Consider the following 21,179-nt stretch of genomic DNA (forward strand, 5'->3'; position numbering starts at 1 on the left):
AACACTGCCGTGACCAGGATTCGAACCTGGGTTACTACGGCCACAACGTAGGGTCCTAACCACTAGACGATCACGGCTATTGAAGGCGGGTGCGTGCTGTCGGTTCGGTTTGCGATTTGCTCGCAGAGATTGGTCGGCGGCGGTGGTGGTTCGTCGTCTGCTGCTGTCGGTCTCGATGATGTGAAAGAAAATCCGCCCCAGTCACGCAACCACAACTGTGTGCATTCTCTTACATGGCCTCCCCCCCACCGGATTGACGGCGATAGCAAAACTCGTGTTTGCTGTTTTGTTTCCATTTTACCCCTGCTTGTTATTTTCGTTCATCCCCTTATCGTGCGCCATCGTCGTACGGGGCCGCCATAGCATGACTCCGCTCTGTTCATGCGACTGTTCCACTCTCTTTCCGCATGCCGAGAGCGCGCGGGGTCGTATGTAGTGTTCATTTGCGATGTTTTTCGTATGCAACGCATGTCGTACGGCGCTGTCTATTACGGGCGCAGACCCAACCAGCATTATCGCGCGATTTTTATGTGTATCTATCATTTTTCTCATTCTAACATTCACAAAATTTTTCATTCTGCCTCGCTCTTCTGGGTGTTGGTCTGTATTTGCTTGCGACTTGGCTGTGTCGCATCAACGATTCGCATGTTTCATTTAGCTCATCCCTTTCCATCGTTGGAGAGAAACTCTTGCGTCTCGCTTTTCTGGGACTTGTCCAAATTCGCTTGCTACACCAATCGTTCACGCAAGCGTTCTCCTCTCGCCCGCTCTTTGTATCATTGTACAGGTACTCCCCGATATACGCTATCAATGCGGACCGGAGGCAATAGCGTATCTCGAATATTCAATAGCGAAAGTCGAATTTCGAGGTTTGCAGTCAACTTATAACTAATATCCGTATAACTTTGCATGAAGTGGTAGGTTTTAGCCACTAAATTAGTTATTTGATCTAATTTCAACTGAATTTTTCAATTTTATACCATTTGAAATGGTTTTTAATATTCAACCAAAAGGGAATTTATTTTGCATTTGACATTCGATTTCTAAAATTAGTACTACTTGTTCAAAGAACCGTCAAATTTAGAAAAAAGCGTATAGCGAAATCGTGTATATCGAGTATGGCGTATATCGGGGAATACCTGTATAGCCACACGAAGAAGGCGCTGCTTCGCGTTCACATGAAAATGTGGTAGTGTGAAATCAAGTTTGCAAGCGGTAGGACGCGTCGGTGTGTGTCCGTTTTTTCTCTCGTGAAACCAGTACGGAAAAACTTTTTGGTAAGTACAGTTTTTAATAAAGGGTTATATTAATCTTTATCAAACTGAATTGTATTGATAATTGTGATATAAAATCAATTTCGTTTTTTTTAAAGAAATCGTAACACACGCACGAACGGAAGTGAGCACGGACCACAACAGAAGCAATATTCAATTGGTTGGTAAGTATTGTGCTTGACGTTAAATTGAACAGCTGTTGGCAAAATAGTTAATATTTCCTTCTATCCCTAGGAGTGCCGAAAACAGAACAGGAGAGGAAAGAAGGCAGGAACGATCCGATCCTCCAACGTGCTAGCGCCTGGTAGAGGAGAAGCGGCAGGAAGGTAGAGACGAACATCCAGCTCGCTAGTGCAGCACGTGGGAGCAGCAAGAGGGAAGCAAGCAGGACGCGTACACACCATTCGACGAAGGCAAAGCTGGAGGAAAGGAAGAACGAGGAGAGAAGGCAGGCAAGACGGGTACGTGTGTATCCCGCACCGGTTTTAGGCAGTGTGAATTGTGTGAGTATGTAAATATGTATGTGCGAGTAAGAAGGTAAAATAAAGAGCGTAAGCATGTGCAGAATGGACAAAAGAGAGTAAGAGTCTTTGTAGGGAGAATGGAGAGAATGAAAGAAATTGAGAAGGGATGTAGCATACATAAACCAAATGTATGATACACGCTGTCGCACGATTTCAAAAACCTTCTCTATAGTTCTGCTATCGAGAACGATTTGACCGCGCTATAGAGAACACTTTTTCTATACAAAAAAAACCGCTTGCAACGTGACAATGTTGGTTGGGGAGCTGTAACCATGTGTAACACAGTGCCGGGACGCTGCAATAGGTAGCAGAGAGCGTTATAATTTTACCTACGGGGGGGCGTGTGGATGCGTAATTCCATGCGTACGTGAATTGTGAGCAATAAAAATGAATTATTGAAGGCGATTAGCGTCATGCTCAAACTGATCGGCTGCTCGATTCGTGCTCAATAGCATAGGAGGAATGGGACCTTCCTAATGGGGTACGTGCATGTTTTGGAATGCTCGTTAATGGAAGGTACAGTGCAAAGAGACCAAAAATGCAATGAAATTATTCATCCCTAATGTTTGCAGCAAGGAAATAATTAAGTTGTTCCTTAGCCTAATCTCAGCATACAGGGGACAAGTAAATGTGTTAAACAAGCCAAAGTTTCCTAAATGGATAAAGCAAATTTTGTGTCACTTTCTACTTAAACAGACCGAAGGAACTTCCGCTCTCTTACTCCCAAAATCTTCCCCCAAAATCTTCCCAATCCGCGTTGCGTTAAATGTTGCCAAAGTTTATCGGCCTAATACAGTGGGAACGTGTGCTGCATGCTGGCAGAGGACCATTAGAGCGCTCGCCATGGACGGAGAAGTTTGCCACCACTCTGCAAGCAAGATCCGCAGGAGTCCTGGTACTATGAGCCCCCATTGGACTCTAAGTGAAACGAGCTTGAAGGATTTCATAATTCGTACGTGTTCGGGGATCACAATGCCGATAAGCTTGGGCTGTTTGTATTTGGAATTGTCTTGCTTTCTGCTTTTGCGTTTTTTTTTTTTGCTCCTGGTGGACGTACTCCGGTGTGTGGGATGATTCTTAGCACGATTCGGTGGTCGAGTGCAGTCCTGCCTTTTCGGTGTGGCTGTTGGCGACTGTGAAAGCGACAACTATAGCACATTTAGTTTGAGATGGGAACGAATGGACTCTTTAGCCGCATTCGGTCCTAGGTTAAGTTGAAATTGGCATTGATTTTCCATTTCATTTCGGAAACGAAAAGAAAAGTACGTTCAAAATCGATTATTTCTGCCCGTCCTTTGCTCCTTTTAATAAATTCTAAACATGCTTCAAGTAGTAGCTGCCTCAGCCACACGGGTATTGCTCTAAGCTCAGGAAAACCCATCTCCTCGTAATAAAAGTGGTTGATGAAATTAATTTCGTGGTGGTCAATATTAGCTTTGCTCAGTTACAGCAGAGGACTCAGTTGGACGGGGCTGCTTGAGCACTCTTTACTGAGGGATAATAATTTGATTAAAATATTTCCACGTGCCTTGCCCTGGATGGAGAGCGTGTTGGTGGGCAATCGTTGAAGATTGCTACTGCGGCTTTAAAGTTTCTGTCACGTTCCTATGTTTGCTTGCCGTTACTTGTATAGCCTACAGTGTCTCTTTACTGGCATGTTTGATTTCAGTGCTTGAGGGTGTTTAAATAGTTACTATGCAATTCAATGTATTCTATTTTATTTGAAAATTATTCGCAGTTCTTCTCTTTTCTCATGCGTTTATCTAATATCTAGATTTCAGCACAAGATAGATAATCTTTTTATTTTGAACATGTTGTTGGTCTAATCTTTTCAATACACACAATCCCTCCCACTTGCTGGCAGAATAGATCACCACAGTACACATTTACCCGCACATACACCAGATTAGATATCTACCGGGTGGTGTTGAAATACAATCAGCCAAAGCTTAAGCTCTCCGTTGGCAATCATTTCTTGGTTTTGAAAGCTCTGAACCGAGCTAGCGTATCCTTTTCAATCGCCAGTGAACTCGTACCGAGAGTTAAGAAAAACAAATCCCATTCCTTCTGGCTGGAAGGAGCCACACTCGGTGTCCGTTCCCACGGCGCGATCGAACAGTGATGGATGCGTTTGACAGTGTGAGGCAGCGTAGTGAACAAAACAAAACGCCAGTACACACAATGCAGCTGGAAAGAACTGAAAGGAACAGAGACAATAAACCCATTGCTTTCGTAGCAGCAACGATGGATTATACTAGAAGATAAATGTAGAAATTTGTGATAGCGAGAACACAGTTATATTTTGCTTCTGTTGACCAAACTGCCGATGGACCAAAAGTTGTTGTCCTACCGGCAAAGGCGCGTGGGCCGGTTTCGGCGTTCCTGCGATGCCTTATAAAGCCGGGTGCCAGTGTCATTTATATTCTGCCAGTGGTTTCGAAAACATTTCCCCGGTTGAGTGATTTTTGCCAGCTTTTCGCCGGTTTGCTCGGGCCATGTACACGTCATCCATCCATCTTTTTCGGGACGGTGTACGACAAAAGGCACGCCAAATATCATCTTGATGGCAAGGATATGGGTGCCGCCGTGTTTCTGGTGTGTGGCGATAATAACATTTGGGTTGTTTATCATTTTTACGACAGCTGACGTGCTTGTTGCTGATTTCGGTATGGTTTTATGCGTGCGTTTTAAGTAGTTGTGGTTAGTTGGTCGATAGCAATAAACCGATGAAAGTAACATCTTGTTACGTCGATGCGTAACGTTCTTTAGCTTCTTTCTTGGGATTAAAAAAGGACTTTCTTAGAAGTTTTTATAATCATGAAACAACAATTTTTATATCATATTTTATGTCATTCATTCATCGGTTTCCGTGGTGTAGTGGTTATCACATCCGCCTAACACGCGGAAGGCCCCCGGTTCGATCCCGGGCGGAAACAGGTTAGCTTTTTTGTTTTTGCATTAGACCCTTAAACCTCCAAATTAGTTTTGTTGATCTAAGTATAACTAAGTTACAGAAATGAATTTTCCATAGCTCGAAAACACGATTTATGCAATAAGAGAAACAAAGCAAGATCTGTTTTTTTTGTATTCTCCTTTCACTCGTTTCGTTGCTTGGAGGGAGTGGGCTCTGATGCTGTGGTCAATCGCACGTTGTTTATGGGCACCGTTCGCTGTACTTTCACCGGCGGTGGGAGTGATCGCATCGGTTCCAATCTCAACCCAGTTTCCGCATGATGTTTTGCTCTACAAAAAGACTCGGAATCGAAGGTACTTCAACTCCACATCTAAAGCCGTGATCGTCTAGTGGTTAGGACCCTACGTTGTGGCCGTAGTAACCCAGGTTCGAATCCTGGTCACGGCAGTGTTGCCAGCAGTCTTCGAAAGCTTGCTGGGAAAATGACACTGTCACGGAAGATGTGATTCTTTTTTGTTCGTGTAACAAAGAGAAATTTCGTTTGGTGTTTCCATATAATAATACCTGATATATTTCTTCTGATTAAGCCTTTGTCACTGAGTGAAATCAAGTATTGAGGTATCATTTTTGTTATAACTTTATTTCATTGTAGATTGTTTTTTGAACAACTGAATATTAATCCAAATAATACATGCAGAATATATGAAATGCAGGCTTGTGATAACCCCTGCTAATCTGTTGTGTTTTTCGTCAATCGTAAAAGCACTGGAAGATCGTTAAAACCAGACACACCGCAGGCAAAGTTACGCCAATGCATCCAACAATCGATTGCTTACTGTAAATGACTCTGTGCTTTCCTTCATTTCTCTTTCGTTTCGTTTCAATTTTGCTTTCGTTTTCGTGCTAGAGTAGCTTAAATTGGGGTTTCTTGAAACCACTGTCAGAGAAGCATCTTAAGCCGTGATCGTCTAGTGGTTAGGACCCTACGTTGTGGCCGTAGTAACCCAGGTTCGAATCCTGGTCACGGCAGTGTTGCCAGCAGTCGAAAGTCTACTGGGAGAATGACACTGTCACGGAAGATGTGATTTTTTTTCATTCTGACGAAGTGAAACTCTGTTTCATGCTTGGAAGGTTGAATTACAGGAACGATTTTATCAAAGACGGAATGTAAATGCTGTAACTTTAATTATGTTGCATTATTTTCATATTCTAAGTCAAACCACTGAGTATTAATCCCAGTAATGCATCCAGAAGATATGAACTTGGGCCTGTGTTAATATGTGTCAATAACCTGTGTTAATCTGTATCGTTAGTCGTTATTTTGTAAACCACTGGATGGTCTTAACAACCCAAGAATACATTAAAGTTATGCCTATGCATTTAACAATTGATTGCTTGCTGTAAATGACACTGGATATGGTAAATGCATTTTAATTAGTTCCGGTTTTTTGCAAGCTCTGCTTTCTGTTTCGTCTATGATCGAATTTCGTTCGGTTTTTTCTTTCTCGTTGATTACAATTTTGCTTTCGTTTTCGTGCGAGAGTAGCTTAAATTGGGGTTTCTTGAAACCACTGTCAGAGAAGCATCTTAAGCCGTAATCGTCTAGTGATTAGGACCCTACGTTGTGGCCGTAGTAACCCAGGTTCGAATCCTGGTCACGGCAGTGTTGCCAGCAGTCGAAAGTCTACTGGGAAAATGGCACTGTCACGGAAGATGTGTTTTTTTTTTACGTGCTGACGACGCATTTTGTAAAGCAATTGATGATCCGACATTCCAGACTCTCATCAACATTACGCCAATGCATCTAACAATCGATAGCTTGCTGACAGTGTACATGGTGAATATATTTTGATTACCTTCGGTTTTTAGCAATCTCTGCTTTCTGTTTCGTCTTTGATCGAATTTCGTTGGGTTTTTTTCTTTTGCGTTGATTCCAATTTTGCTTTCGTTTACTTGTGAGAGTAGCTTAAATTTGGGTTTCTTGAGACCACTGACAGAGAAGCATCTGAAGCCGTGATCGTCTAGTGGTTAGGACCCTACGTTGTGGCCGTAGTAACCCAGGTTCGAATCCTGGTCACGGCAGTGTTGCCAGCAGTCGAAAGTCTACTGGGAAAAGAAACACTGTCACGGAGGATGCATATTTTTTAACCTGTAAACAACTCTAAAATGGTGGTATGTGTATTGCATATGAAAATATATTAGTTTTCTAGGAAGAATAATGTTTATAGTTTTTTTTTTTAATTTCTTAACAACTAATCTAAACCCGTTAAACTTTTTAATTGGGATTGTTCATTATGGTTGCAATAAGTTAACAACAGGTTTACGATAGTGCATGTAAGCAACAATCGAATGGTTTCTGAAATCGACACTGAATCGAAATATGGATTTTTTTTAACCGATGTCTACACTTTTACTGTTGAATCGGGCTTTGATTTCTTCGGGTTTCTTTTCAATTCTTCTTTGATTTCGATTTTGCTTACCTCATTTGAAAGTTGGGCTTGCATGAAAGCCATTTACGTTTGCTTGAGCAACTTAAATTGAGGTTCGTTGAGACCCTTTCCAACCAAGCATCTGAAGCCGTGATCGTCTAGTGGTTAGGACCCTACGTTGTGGCCGTAGTAACCCAGGTTCGAATCCTGGTCACGGCAGTGTTGCCAGTAGTCTCGAAAGTTTGCTGGAAAAAATACACTGTCACGGAGGATGCATGATTTTTTGTGTCTGGTTTGACAATTACATTTTTTTAAATGATTTCACTTCTGAAATTAAAAAAATGGCAGTTTATTAAATGTCTATTTACTCTTTAGTAATCTTATTATAAGCATTCTATAAGTTATAGCAGTGGTCTTCTACCTATGGTTGAAAAGCTTATTACAATACATATCGTGCATTTTTCCACCACAGTGAAGATTAAATGTTCAACAGATAGTTCTAAAATAAGATTTTAACACATTTTTTATCAACAAGTTTTGATCTAAGTCTAAAAACTACATGGTATGAACATATGTGGGCCACAGCAAATGCATTTTCAAAGCCAAGTGGTCCGTGATCCTAAGAAGGTTGGAGAACAATGAGTTATAGAACTAGTTAATTCCACAAGTCTTCAAGACGCTACAAATCTGAAAGAAGATTATGCCCCTATGAAATTGGATACATGATGATAGTATTCATAACCCAAAATGTCCACAATAAATGTATAAAATAAACATCCATTGTTTCCGCCCGGGATCGAACCGGGGGCCTTCCGCGTGTTAGGCGGATGTGATAACCACTACACCACGGAAACCGATCGATTTGTTTAATCCAATAGTTTATAATGAAAACATTTCACCGCTGTTGTTCACCTGTGTCCGAATGTGGGTCACAACCCTCCTAATCCACAGCACAGCAGTCCGAAGCTATGGGCCCGAGACACCGTCACACAGAGGTTGACCGCCCTTAGCCAGCCGATTTGGGAAAGGTGGGTGTCTACGAACGGTTCGCCAGAAACCGCTCGAAATGGTTCAGTGAGTGTCCTTTCCACCCCGAAACAAAGCTCCCCTCATTAATCACAACAAGGAGTCGTTGGTTTGGTTTTGGTCGAACGCACCGGCGTGTGTGTGTGCTTGTGTCGGGTGCAGATTGGGTAATTATGATAAATATTTAATATCCCTTTTCTAGCTACACGCCGCCGCTGCCCCATGGCAGGTATAATAGCTCCGAGGTCAAGAAAATAGCTTTCATTAAGCGTTACCGAGCAGCGTAGGGACATTATCTCGACAAACACACGTGGGATTCAGGTGAAAAACTTCGAATATTTAGCCATGTGTGGGAATGGTTCGCTCGAATGAGTTTTTGATAAAGTATAATTATCACACAGCAAGAATAGGTAATGTTTATGTTGTGTTGCTGGTTAATGAGGACGGATGATTATGTTTAAAGATATTCGAGTTTATTAGGCTTCAATTTCATTATGAAGCTCGCTTCAATCATGATCTAGCTTTAAGATATAATGCACGTGAAAGATATGTTAGGCACTTATCGTATATTTGCTGAATTATCTCACCTATAAATCTTTGAAGCGAGAATAACAACAATCTCAAAAGTTCCAGTGTAGTTTCTACTACCTAGCGAAGCATAAGCGGTGGTATTGGGACAATCTAAATATCCTTTGTTTATCGGTACGATGGAGTGTCTTCGGAAATCACTTCAGTTACTGCATCGCTCGCTACTGCGGCAAACCGAGAAATGTTCCAATGCACACTTTAGTACACCTTCTACCCACGGGCAGAATGGCTGCAGATGGGCGGAAATGAGGGTATTCCTTGGTGTACTCTAACTTTACCACAATTTACCACAGCTGGTGCTGCTGCTGCTGCTGCTGGGTACTCGTGATTCGATCCGGTACGATGGACCAGCAGCCAGCTGACAACCACGGCTACAGCGCGAAAGCGATGGAATCCCGCAAACTTCCCGTACGATGAAGTGGAGCTGTCTCGATTTAATGCGATGAAGACCGATAGGAAGGAAGATAAACGGCTCTCCCAGGTATTTAGACATGTAGCAGCACTTGAAGCGCGAAATGTGAGACTTATTAAATGTTGGGCGGAAGTTTGATGCGCTCCGATCCAAGAACTCTCGGGCAGCTGGGAGGGAAATTTGATATGAAAATATTTAAATTTTAACCATTTCAAGCACACCCGTTTACCTTCGACTCTCTACCTCACCATGTTTATTCATGCTTTCCTACGATGTTGGCTTTCTCCCGTTCCAGGAGACAGCACTGATTGTATGCGCCAGTCGCCGGTACTCCACCACCGCCACAGTAGCCGCCAGCGGCGGATGCAGCAATCGAGGCCCCAGCAGAAGCACCCGAAAACCCAGCATCATCATCGAAGGTGGTGTCGTCTGCCGCGCATACAGCAGCACTTCCAGCAACAGTGGTGGTGCCGTGAGCAGAAGACATATTAGCAGCAGTAGCACCAGTAGTAGCAGCAGTGCATCCAGCACCAACACCAGCAATGCTCCCGAAGGTAGGCAATACTTGTGAAACGTTGCTTTGCATTGCAGCCCTTTAGGCGCTAAGACGGGATTTCACGTGCGTCGAGCAGATCTGCTCGAACGAGGTGTCGGGTTGCAGGGAAAATGTTTTTTTTCATCTTAGCGATTGTACTGCTGTCACGTATGATTCGAGGGTATGTTAAGTTGGTTAGCTTTTGGTGTAGCGTAGAATGGTAATGCACAAACAAAACAAAAAATGACACGAATGTTTATTGTGGTCTGCAGGAAACTACTTACAGAATCAAATTATGGGACTTAAAACTTAAGGTGCATTTAGTAATCGAGAAGAAATGAACGTTAAATGTTGAGATTTGATATCTCACATTTTTTTTTATAATTAACATTCATTTACATCCAATCGCGACGCATTTGTTATAAATATTCTTACAAAAAACACATTTTTTTCTTTTAAAAATGTAAACAAAATGTATTTCAAAATGTACCTCAGAAGAGTGAAAAAGAAATTTGAATTAAAGATTTTGGTATTTTCCTTTAAAAATAAGCTGAAATATAAATTCAAATTATTCCATTATTGCTGTCATTCACTAATATTTTGATACAACTAACCGTTAAAAAAGACGGAATACTCAAAACATCGTTGTAATTATTTTAAATTTATTGGAAATAATTTGTATCGATTGGAGTCCTTCATTTTCCATTATTTGATGTGTGAAATATATGATTTCTTTTTTTTTTTAATTTAACAAAAAGCTAAAATTGTCATTGTTACTTTCACGCTACCTACAAATGCTGGTTTTGTTTTCTTAGTAAAAGCTATTCAAGCTATATGAGTTCTTGATAGATTAATTTCTCAACTATTTAAACAAAATAAAATAAAACTAGACACATCTCGCAAGAAGTTGGTTGAACCATAAACGTATTTTATTTTTCCAGATTACTTTCGTTTAATAACATGCAACTAAGTAGTTTTCGCTACAAATCTACACTTTAAGAAAGGGGGGGTAGGGAGGGGGTTTTCTATTTGGAATATACGCCTAGCCTGCAGTCCGTGGCTTTCTTTTGCTTCAAATACACAATCAATCGTTGATCATCGTTTCTCGACTTCTTCGTTTAACGGGGTGTAAAATGGGGCCTCTAGCCGGGGAATCGGTGCTATATTGCACATTGCAAATAAATTACAGCACAACACATGCCACATGTTCTTGGAATGATGTTAAACCAGATTTCGCACAGACATACCCATATGCAGCAGACGGACGAGAGTTTGTAAAATATAGTATGTACATGTAAGGATTGTAAGGCAGATTAAAATAGAGCGTACGAAACGATATGATGATGCCCCTTTTATGCGGTATGACGATTAAAACGCGTTAAAGGCTATCACGCAGACACAGCAGGGGGAGGAAGAGTCCCCATAATAAATACAGTTAAAAGTGTGCGTGTTTTTTTGGCCATAAAAACAAACAGGAAGTCACAAAGACGGTAGCGAGGGTTTTCTTGGGTTCGTCGTCTCCTCCTCGGTAGATACACATATAGATAAGGGTTCGGAAGTGTGTTAAAGCGACTAAGCGTAGTGACTAAATGGCCAAAAAGCAAGTGTGCATCTGGCGTGGGTTTCTCGTACATCTTCGGTGTGTTCCGTTTTAATCTCGCGGAACACGCGCTCCCTTTTTGATGAAATCATTCGCTCACTTGCTGTTGAGACTGTCGTAGTGCTCCGGCGGTGCGTTCGGATCGAGCACCTCGAACTCCTCGAACTCCATGTCGTCGTACTTGCGCTTCTCGATCAGCTTCCGGTCGTTGGCGAAGTACTGGCGCTCGTCGAACCGCCCGATGCTGCTCCAGTTCACCAGCTTCGGCGATGTCAGCTCGTCCAGCTTGCGCTGCTCGGCAATGGCGCTCGGTCGCAGGTTCTCACTTTGGTCTACCACCTGCTGCTGCTGCTGCGTTCCATTCGTCGTGTGATGATGCTGTTGCGACTCCTCATGCCCGTTCGTCGTCTGCTCAGTAGCCGCCGCCGACGCTCCATTAGTGAAGTTAAATGTAACCGTCTTCGTAACGGAAGCCGCACTGGACGGTGCACTGTCCGGCGGGGACTGATCATTGGACTCTGCACCGTGCACCGATACCTGCGAGGAGGACTTCTTGACGGCGGAAGGTGGCCGCAGCACCGTACCGTTTCCATTCAACCCAACCAGCTGGCGCATGGTGGCGGCAAACGCAAGATCCACGTTCCTGTTCCGGCAAACCTTCGGTGGACGCTCCATCGAGGTAGCGCCGGACATTACCGCAGGTGCTGTGGGTGGTGATGGTGGTACTGCTGCTGCTGCAACTTCAATGGAGGGTAATGTTTTTGCTGGACCTCCTCGCAGAAGTGGCGGTATCACGAGTGGACCCGGTATCGGTGGCGGTTGCGGAATCGATGCGACTGGCTGCACCACGTTGATGTGATTGTTAACGGTGACGCCGGGTTCCGCTGGTGGTGCCGGTACCGGTGACTTTCGCTCACTGACCACTGAACCGACAGCGGTAATCGTCGTCCCTCCGTCAACCGTCGTCTGGCTGTTGATCGTGATGGCCGGCTCGGCCGGTTCGTACTTTTCGATGCACCGCGACTCGATGATGCGCGGTTTGTTGGCGGTGGTGCGTCCGGTGATGAGCGTGGCGCCGTTGCCACTCTCCAACCGGCTGACCATGTCGCGTACGCTCTCTTCCGGCTCCTCGATCGTTGCCTCGACCGTGCCGCGGGTGGAGCTTTCCTCCGGGAGGATGTGGCGGCCGCGCATGCGCCCGTTCGGGCGCAGCAGATCCGGCGGCGTCTTGCCGGTGCCGGCCAGCTCCAGCCGGCTGCTGCAGCTGTTCGATTTGACCAGCTTGAACTTAACACCTGCGAATTGGGGAGGGGAAACAAGCAAACAAAAAAGGGTTACTAGAGGGCGTAGAGGGTTCTGAAATGTAGCTGGAGCACATCAGCACATCAGTTTGATTTGTTAGTTACAAATGCACATGGATCCTTTCGTTTCCAGATGTTGCTGGAACGTGAATAGTTGGGAGTTTCTACGTGTCTACGTGATCTACAAATTACACACAACTAAAGCGTCCCGATCTACAAAACATCAGAGAAGTCTCTTGTTAATCCGGTTGGAGACATTTAAGACACAAATACAAATCACATATCTACAAACAAAACAATAAGTGCGGAACAATTCTAAGTCTACTGGATGGTTCATGATCGACTACATGCAACAATTACACACACAGAGACACAGTCAGTTTCTCTACACAAACACACGGCGTTACCTAATCCACCTTCCCGCTCGCCAGACAGCGGCCTCCGTAGGCTGCCGGAGCAGCCGTGCGCATGGTCATGCTCGTCCTGCTCATCTTCCTCCTCTTCCTCTTCTTCGTCCACCTCCGCCACCCGCTCATCATCGGCGATGGAGTGACGATGGCAGCCGTGCGGCTGACAGACACCACACTGCCGATCCTGCCCCCGTATCTCGCGCATTATCGCCCGCGTCATCGTGCTGATCGCTTCGGTGCGCTTGTCCAGCACGCGGCCACCGTAGTAGGTGACGGTCGAGCCGCACTCCCGTATCTTCTCCAGCACGTCCTGGCTGACGTAGTGCGATTCCAGCTCGCCGGCCAGCTGCGACTCGATGCTGGTCGCCGCCGCCGCATCCTCACCCGGTTCGCCGCAGTCACACGGGGAGCTAAGGTCACCGCTGGACGATACACCGCTCGACAGGCTGGCCGAGTCCCATTTGCGGATGCCTACGAACGAATTGTGTGTGTGTGGGAGGGGAGGAGTGGGGAGAGGTTGTGCATACGTACAGAGAAGAGGGGGAGGGGTGGAGAGTTTTGGAGGAAGAAGTTAGGATAATTGGGATATATTTTTGGTGTGGGAAGATCACGAAGAATAGAGAAGATACCAAAAGAAGGGATATAGATTGAAATGGGTTTTTTGTTGGGGGGAATTCAGGACCACAGGTGAGGGTGGAGAGAACGTGAAGAAAAAGAAGAGAGAAGATACGTGATACGTTAGATGTATGATGCAGAAGAGGGGTTTGGGGGATTTGAGGGGAAAGATTGAGGGGACAAGTGGCCAAGGAGCACCAACTGATCGTCTTCGTTTATGTGCGAGCAGGTCTGCAAGGATCAAGGCAAGGATCTCCATTCCTTTTTCTTTCCCCCTGGTTTGCTTGAGCGGCGGACACGTTTTGTAAGGTTATGTTGTTTTTTTGGAAACTTACAGCTCAAATTGTGTATATTACAACGAAAGACATGCGAGTAGTGTTGGGTAAAGATGGCTTAAATCCGGAGACGACTCTGATCCGAGCCGTCTGAAGGAATCATCTGAAGCTGTCGGAGCCGGAGTCGGAGTCATCCAGATTCTTTCGGAGTCGTCCGGAGTCATCTGGAGTCATCTGGAGTCATTCGCAGTCGTCTAGAGTCGTCCAGAGTCGTTCAGAGTCGTCCAGAGTCGTCCAGAGTCGTCCAGAGTCGTCCCGAGTCGTCCGGTGTCGTCCAGAGTCGTCCGGAGTCGTCCTGAGTCGTCCGTAGTTGTAATCGAAGTCGACTGGAGTCGGCCGGAGATGGCGATTGCAATGTTTTTATGATCGGGGTAATCATTTTGGACGACTCCGGACAACTCCAGATGACTTCGGGCAACTCCGGACAACTCTGGGCGGAACTAGTGATTCCGATCTTACCGATGTCTGAAACGGATAAACTATAGCCGGAGTCGGATCAGAGTCGTGGTTGCGCTCCAGAGAGCACTCCACTACATACGAGACCAGCATGCACCTTGGTATAGACGTAGATAGTTTTGACAAACAAGAATAAACGACACATACCTGCCGTGCCGTTCGCCTTCGCCTCCTCGTACGCCTGCTTGGCGGCGGTGCCAAGCCGCAACGTGCCCTCGAACAGTTTGCGCACATTGCGTACCGTGTCCGGGCTCGGCAGCTCCTCGTCCAGCAGCTCCTTGTTCACCCGGATCGGATGGTAGAAGAAGTGTTTCTTGATGCCGGACGCCGCCGCCCCGTTTGTCGGCACGTTCGGGCGACGGCCGCCGCCCCCACCAGCGCCCGGTACGCCCAGCGCCCCGTTCGTGATCCGGCAGACGGCCGCCGGCGCGTGCGGCGGCTTCTCCGAGATCTTCTCGATCTTCGTCCGGACCGGCTCGATGATTACAACGTTGTTGTGAGCGAGCAGCTCCTGGAAGCTGTAATCCTGTAGGTACTGCATTAAACCATCGAACTGAGCCGCTTTCCGATGGTTTACCAGCAAGTTTTTTTGAAACATCTCCGACTTCATCACCTTGTACCGCACGTGGTCAAAGTCGAGCTCGCGGGCATTCTTCGGCTTCACCAGTGCCGCCTGCTTGTGCCCGTCCAGTTCGATGATCTCGACCGTCGGGCTGAAGCTCTGGTAGCGTAGATCTGACCCGTCCTCGTGCTGCTCGTCGTCCTCGAGCTGGTAGGTGGAGTACTTGTTGCGGCCACCACCGGTCGTGGCGGCGGACGGGCGCACGTGCTGCCCGCCACCGCTCGAGACCGTCCTGGTGGAGCCGGTGTTGGTGGACCGGTTCGAGCCGTCCGATGCTTCCGATGTCGCCGAGCCGATGCTGGACTTCCGCCCGGCGTTACCGTTTTTTGACAGCGACTGCTGATGATAGGCCGCGACCTGGTTGGTTGGTGCACCCGGCGGAGCAGCGACCGCAGACGCGGCTGCGCTGCTCGTCAGCAGCTCGTTTTTTGCATTCTGCAGTGCCTCCTCGGTGCGGATTGCATCACTATCCGTCGTTAGTTGCTCCACCTCGTCCAGCATCTTCGACCAGTAGCTGCGCACCGAGTCCACCTTGTGCAGGAACTCGCGCTGCGTTTGCTGCCCGTTTTTGGACGTTTTGCGCAGCGTGTCGGCACCGTTGGTGGCCGGCGGCTGCTTCGAGTCGACGATCTGTATCACTTGCGGACGGGGCATCTTAAGCTTGTTCTTGTCTTGCTGACACTGCTGACTACTTTCCACGATCAGTGAGTCGAACGATTTCGTCTTTACCTCGTTCGTTTTGATGCAGTTGTTGAACGTCTTCGTCACGATGATGGGCGTCGAGGTGAAGATGTTCTCGGTGCTGTTGAAGCGCCTCACACCCTTAAATAGGGGCCGATCGTTAACGCGGTGTTTGATCTCGCGGCGAGCCTGCTCCTTGAACGGGTTTGTGTCTTTAAAGAGACTTGAATGGTCAACCTTTGGACTGCCCTGCTTCTCTTCTGCCGGTGGAAGATCTGTTTCGGGCTCGTTGTTCGATGTCTTTGCGTTGGCGATCGGTATTCCTACTGCCGTTGCTACCTCCTGCGGCAACTCTGGGTCTTTCGGCGGTTTCTTGGGAACAGGTGGAGCAACCTGCTCTTGAACACCGTTTTTAGGTGCCGTCGGTGGCGCCTGCTCACGTCCTAGCTCCTTTTCACGCTGTACTGCCTTGGCGGCTACTTCATCCACGATTACCTTCCGTCCGCCGAGCTTTACGGTGGGCGCTAGGGCCAGCGGTACCTTCGGCTGGATCGTCTGAGTCTGCTGAACCGGCTTTAACTTGGTGCGCACTTCCCGCAGCGCGTCCGGTTCCGGCTTTTGGCGCTCCTTGCTCTCGAAGTTGATCTTCGTGGTCGTCTGCTTGCCAACGGTGCTCGCAAACGTCGAGTAGATGACGGACGAAGATGAAGCTGGCTTCTTATCTGCCGGCGTGACAACGATTGCCGGTGTCGTCAGTTCCAAACTTTCTTGAGGCGCAACGATCGTGATGTCACTCTCCTGATCGCTATTTCCCGCTACAACCGAATTTTCGTAATCAAGCTCAACGCCCAACTCCTGCAAGTATACCTTGCCCTGCACCTCTTTGGTCGGCGTTTCAACCACCTCAATCGATGGTGCACCCTTGTCCGACTCCTCGAGTGATGTGTCCTCGTCGGACGGTGGGCGCGTCAGGTTCAGATTCGCTTTGTTCAGGCGCGGCAACGAGTCAAACTCGCGCTTGCGGCTAGCTGCGTCCCCGTCGTGTTCACTGTCGGCAATTCGTCTCAACTTCGCATCGATCCGCTCGGAGTTGCGCAGTATCTTGCAGACGTCCGCATCGGGCAGCGAGTTGTACTGGTAGTCACTGTCTACCGGTGGCAGAGCCGCCGCTCGGTCCTTTCTACTGCCCGGCGAAGGTGGATCGCTTCCACCGCCAAACTCCTGCCGCAGCTTCAAGTTAGAGATGATCGACAGCCTCTCGATCGTACTACGCCCAGTGTTGTGCTTGGTGTAGCGACGCAAAGAATCGTTCGGATGGAGCTTCTTCGGCTCCACACCCACAATTTTAGGCTTCGGCTTCGTTACCTGCCCGTACAGAGTGTCGATCGTACTCTCAGTACTTTCGAGATCGTCAACCTCATGGAACAGCTCCTCGTACTCCTCAAACTGTGCCTCAATCAGAGCCGCTTCCTTGCCGCGGCGTCGGCGTCTGTCTTCGCTCGGTGTTGCCGGCTGCTGCTGCTGCTGCTGCTCGTCTAGCAGCTCCTTCTCGTCGCTCTCCGACGACAGATAGATGGAATCGTACGAGATGACGCTGGAGCTCTTGTGTGACACCTGACTGTCCTTGATTTCGATGATTGTAATGCCACTTTCGTCCTCGTCGCGCGGCCCAAACTTGCCCGAGCGCTTGCGCACCGTGTCAAGCGTTGCGACGGATTTGCCACGCACCGGCTCCTCGCGCAGCGATAGATCGTCCAGCAGCTTCAGGTCGGCGTCAACGCCCGTGTCAGACTTGCTGCCACCCGAGACGCCCGAGTACTGGCTGTGCACCTCTACCTTCGACACAAACTTGGTCGAATCGCTGCGGATCGAGTTGCGCCGGCTGCCGTCGAAGCTGTTCTGCTGATGCAGCGAGTGCTTGAAGATGGAGGAATCGATCGAGTCGAGATCGCTCTTGTCCGTGTGCCACGGGAAGGGTTGTTGCTGCCCCGGACCACCGTTTGCCGTTTGCGTGGAGGTGGAGAATCGACGCGCTAGGGTGTACCCGTTCGCGTCACTTTCCGGCGCCTCCGGTACGTCTCCGTTGTCGTCGTAGATGTAGCTAAAACTGAAGAGAGAGAGAGAGAGAGAGAGAGAGAGAGAGAGAGAGAGAGAGAGAGAGAGAGAGAGAGAGAGAGAGAGAGAGAGAGAGAGAGAGAGAGAGAGAGAGAGAGAGAGAGAGAGAGAGAGAGCATGTGTGTTGCAATCAGTGGCATGTTTGAAGCGCCGAGAAATTGCAGAATGCTTACCGTTCCTTGAAAAAATTCCTATCGATCAGCTTCGCTCTCGGAATTAGCTGCGATCGCCTAGCACCGCCGCGTCCGGGAAGATGTAGATCGTGGTACGACTCCTCGCGTATGACGGCGAGGCTGCGGGTACGGCGCAAACTGCAAGCCTCCCCAGTGTCGGGGTTGTAGAACTGCTGCTGCTGGGCGGCCTGTTGCTGCTGCGAACCGTGATGATGGTGATGATGATGATGGTGGCCGTGGCCGCCGTGTTCGGACGACTTATCGTACGCGATCACCTCCTGGCTGCGGTGGTGCCGCTTCTTCGACTTGCTGCCACCACCACCGGCCGGCGATCCGGCGGCTATTGCTGCTGCTGCCGATGATGATGAAGCCGCTGCCGCCGCCGCTGTTGCACCAGCCGATGAGCTGAGGCCACTGTTGCCACTGCTGGCCCCGTTTGCCCGTGCCGCCTTCGGGTTGACGCCGTACAGATCTTCGTACTCCTCCCGGCGGCTGTCTATGCGCGAATATAGATCGTACAGTCCTGAGTCATAGTCGCGGTAGCGAAACTGACCAGCACCCAAGCCACCGCCAGTGATGCCCCCGCCGATGCCGCCGGCGATACCGCGGTAGCTCGTCGGTAGATCTATATTCGACAGGGACTTCTGACGCCACCCGGATCCTCGGCCCGGCCCTCCGAACGAGTTGGACGAGTCACGGATGCGCACGCGGTCCACGTAGTTCGATGCTGAGTCGGAATTTCTGTAGAGGGGGAGGGAGAAAAGGATGGCATGTTAGTTGATTTTTTTTTTGGACAGAGTCTGCTGGAATGACATCCTGGTTGGAGAATAAACATTATCAGCTACTAGTGCAGTAGATATTTGTAAATTATTGAAGAAATCGTAGAAGGATATTTGGAAATACTTAGTCATTAGGGACTTATTGAAGAAATTGTAGAACGATATTTAGATATACTTGGTCATTGATGACTTATTGAAGAAATCATAGATATATTTACAAACATATTTGATCATTAAGAACTTATTGCAGTCATCGAAGGATATTCATGCATGAATATTCATAAGGATATTCATGCACGTGATGGGAGTTAAATATGTTCACAGAATCTCAATTAAAGATTCAAAAATGCTCAGAGATTTGTCCCAATTAATGGGAAAGGGCATAGAATTCGCATAGAAAAAGCTCTAAAATTTCAATAATTGGAGCCATCAGCATGTTTTGATCGCTATTCTACGTAGAATAACTTATTCCGCAATTCGTACTAATAGCTCTCCAGCTTTGTCATTTTGTTTGACAGACAGCACAGCACACAAAAGCCACATGATGAATCATCCACTTCAGCGCCTAACATCTCGTCAAGCTCGTTATAGCACCGCCTTGTGCCGGACATGCAAATTACCTTCGCCCGCCACATTTGATAGCTGTGAACAGGCTTTTGACTGCCTCCCGAAAATAAGCCACCCAATGACCTTCCTCCGAGCTGAGTGAGCTTGAAGCGCAGTACCCTCGCCTCGGCTAGAGCCACGCTTCACAGAACTGCAAACCACCGCTCGCAACGCTCGCCGAGCTACGATTAACCCCATGACATCCACTTCCGACCGAACGCGGGGCTCGCACGAGCATCAAATTGCATGCTTCCGCCCCAGCGTAATGAAACGAAACGTCACCACCGTTGGCCGCCCCACCAAAAACCTGCCCGACAAAGGCGGTGTGTGGCATGGCACCGCCATGAAACCCACCGAACGGGAACGTCCTCGGAACGTGCCCCCCAATCTGTAAGGGTTCACGCTTTATGCTATGCCCTGCAAGTGTTTCCGTTTCTACCGGTGTGTGGCGTATGCTTTTTTGGGCCGGCGGGGTGGCGTTGGCTCTGTTTTTCGAAACGCGTTTTCATTGCAGGCGCACGAAATGCATGTGGCGTGATTTTTTGGAGGAAACATCTGTATATCGGCCCTCTTCTGTGCACGCGATTTCATAAAAAGGAAAAGCGAAGAATTGCAACTGCGAGTTGTGTTAGCCCGGATGGGTTGCTTAAGCTGTCGGTGCTTTCCTTTCGCGCCGCTCGGAAAGGGCTGTTGACCGCCGCGTAAACGCTGTTGCTAAGGTTGTCAGCCCTCCGATAGTGCCGGTTACCCTGCTCTCGGTGTCTTGTAAGCAAAACGACGGGCCCTTAATGATGAGCACGGTGCGCGAAGAATCTTCACTAACTACCGAGCCTTGCGTAGTGGTGTGTTTGCATGCGCACGCACGGAACCTGGTGGCAATTTTAATTGGACGCACACAAGCAGGTGTCTAAGCTTAATAACGCGAGTGTAGCTCAAATATGGAGTTTAATGCGCGGCTCGACGTGATTAGGCGAGGTGCGCTGTCAGTGCTAGAGTGAAAGTACTCGGAAGTATGGTTATGAATTTAAGTGGTTTAATGAATTAAGCATGTTAAGGAACGGTTCGACGAAATGGTGGAATCAATCTTTTGGTGTTGCTCACTAGATAGTCCTTAGTGAAAGGTATGACGCATATGGAATGTGAGGTACTTGCACAAAAACGATGAATTATAGGCATCAATTCAGCACACAAAATAGTTTTTGCAGTTAAGTATTTCTACTTTGAAGTCTCTTCAAATAATTTTATGTAATTTTTGTGGTCTATTGAACATGAATTAGGGAGACCAAAGTCAAACTTCTCTCTAAACTAAGCAATATCCATACAAAGTTCGTAGATATCGATGTATTGGTCTTTAGCATTTTGAGTCTTTAGCCAAGATTCAAAGAAGTAACTTCAAATAGCATTGTTATCTGTTGAAGGGTTAAGGATTACGGTTTATATCTGGTTTCATATCAAGCAAGCTAGTTCGCTATGCTCTTAAAGGCATCTTTCCATTAAACAAACGGTTTGATGTGAAAAAGCGATCAAAGCAATAATTGTACTTAGTTTGTCTTAAGCTCCAAGGAATATTTGCAAATTTTATACTATCAGGTCGAATTCTTGAACTCTTGAATAGTTTTAATACATGTCAGCTTGAAAGCACATGTCAGCTCAGTTTAAGCGTATTTTATTTCATGAACATGATGAATCCCTTAAAACCTGAAATCGTCTTTCCTCGATTCTTCTCAAGACCTTCATGACAGTTCAATTTGATTCAATATTTGTTTAAAAATATCTCTGATCCT

At 47.2% G+C, this 21,179-nt stretch overlaps 1 protein-coding gene, 1 long non-coding RNA gene and 7 other non-coding genes across 14 annotated transcripts in view; 7 read left to right on the top strand and 2 right to left on the bottom strand.

Annotated features, from left to right (window-relative positions):
* Nucleotides 1–21,179, top strand: part of LOC1276945 (calcium uniporter protein, mitochondrial) — a 128,322-nt gene that overhangs the window by 27,248 nt on the left and 79,895 nt on the right. For all 5 annotated transcript variants that reach the window (XM_061643560.1, XM_061643561.1, XM_316356.4 and 2 more), the window contains exon 3: nt 9,463–9,721. In XM_061643560.1, the coding sequence (XP_061499544.1) occupies nt 9,463–9,721 (259 nt within the window). The remainder of the gene's footprint in view (nt 1–9,462; nt 9,722–21,179) is intronic.
* Trnah-gug (transfer RNA histidin (anticodon GUG)) lies at nt 6–77 on the bottom strand. The gene has a single exon. It is a non-coding gene; the product is annotated as a tRNA-His (tRNA).
* LOC133391881 (uncharacterized) lies at nt 1,200–1,854 on the top strand. Of its 2 annotated transcripts, XR_009765332.1 has the most exons (3): nt 1,200–1,277; nt 1,373–1,438; nt 1,509–1,854. It is a non-coding gene; the product is annotated as an uncharacterized LOC133391881 (long non-coding RNA). The 2 variants fall into 2 exon arrangements; XR_009765331.1 differs by lacking the exon at nt 1,200–1,277 and having other exon boundaries at nt 1,292–1,438.
* Nucleotides 4,662–4,734, top strand: Trnav-aac (transfer RNA valine (anticodon AAC)). The gene has a single exon. It is a non-coding gene; the product is annotated as a tRNA-Val (tRNA).
* Trnah-gug (transfer RNA histidin (anticodon GUG)) lies at nt 5,088–5,159 on the top strand. Its single transcript has one exon. It is a non-coding gene; the product is annotated as a tRNA-His (tRNA).
* Nucleotides 5,670–5,741, top strand: Trnah-gug (transfer RNA histidin (anticodon GUG)). The gene has a single exon. It is a non-coding gene; the product is annotated as a tRNA-His (tRNA).
* Trnah-gug (transfer RNA histidin (anticodon GUG)) lies at nt 6,723–6,794 on the top strand. The gene has a single exon. It is a non-coding gene; the product is annotated as a tRNA-His (tRNA).
* On the top strand, nt 7,289–7,360 carry Trnah-gug (transfer RNA histidin (anticodon GUG)). The gene has a single exon. It is a non-coding gene; the product is annotated as a tRNA-His (tRNA).
* Nucleotides 7,923–7,995, bottom strand: Trnav-aac (transfer RNA valine (anticodon AAC)). The gene has a single exon. It is a non-coding gene; the product is annotated as a tRNA-Val (tRNA).

The sequence above is a fragment of the Anopheles gambiae genome, chromosome 2 (assembly GCF_943734735.2).
Source record: "Anopheles gambiae chromosome 2, idAnoGambNW_F1_1, whole genome shotgun sequence".
NCBI lineage: Eukaryota > Metazoa > Arthropoda > Insecta > Diptera > Culicidae > Anopheles > Anopheles gambiae.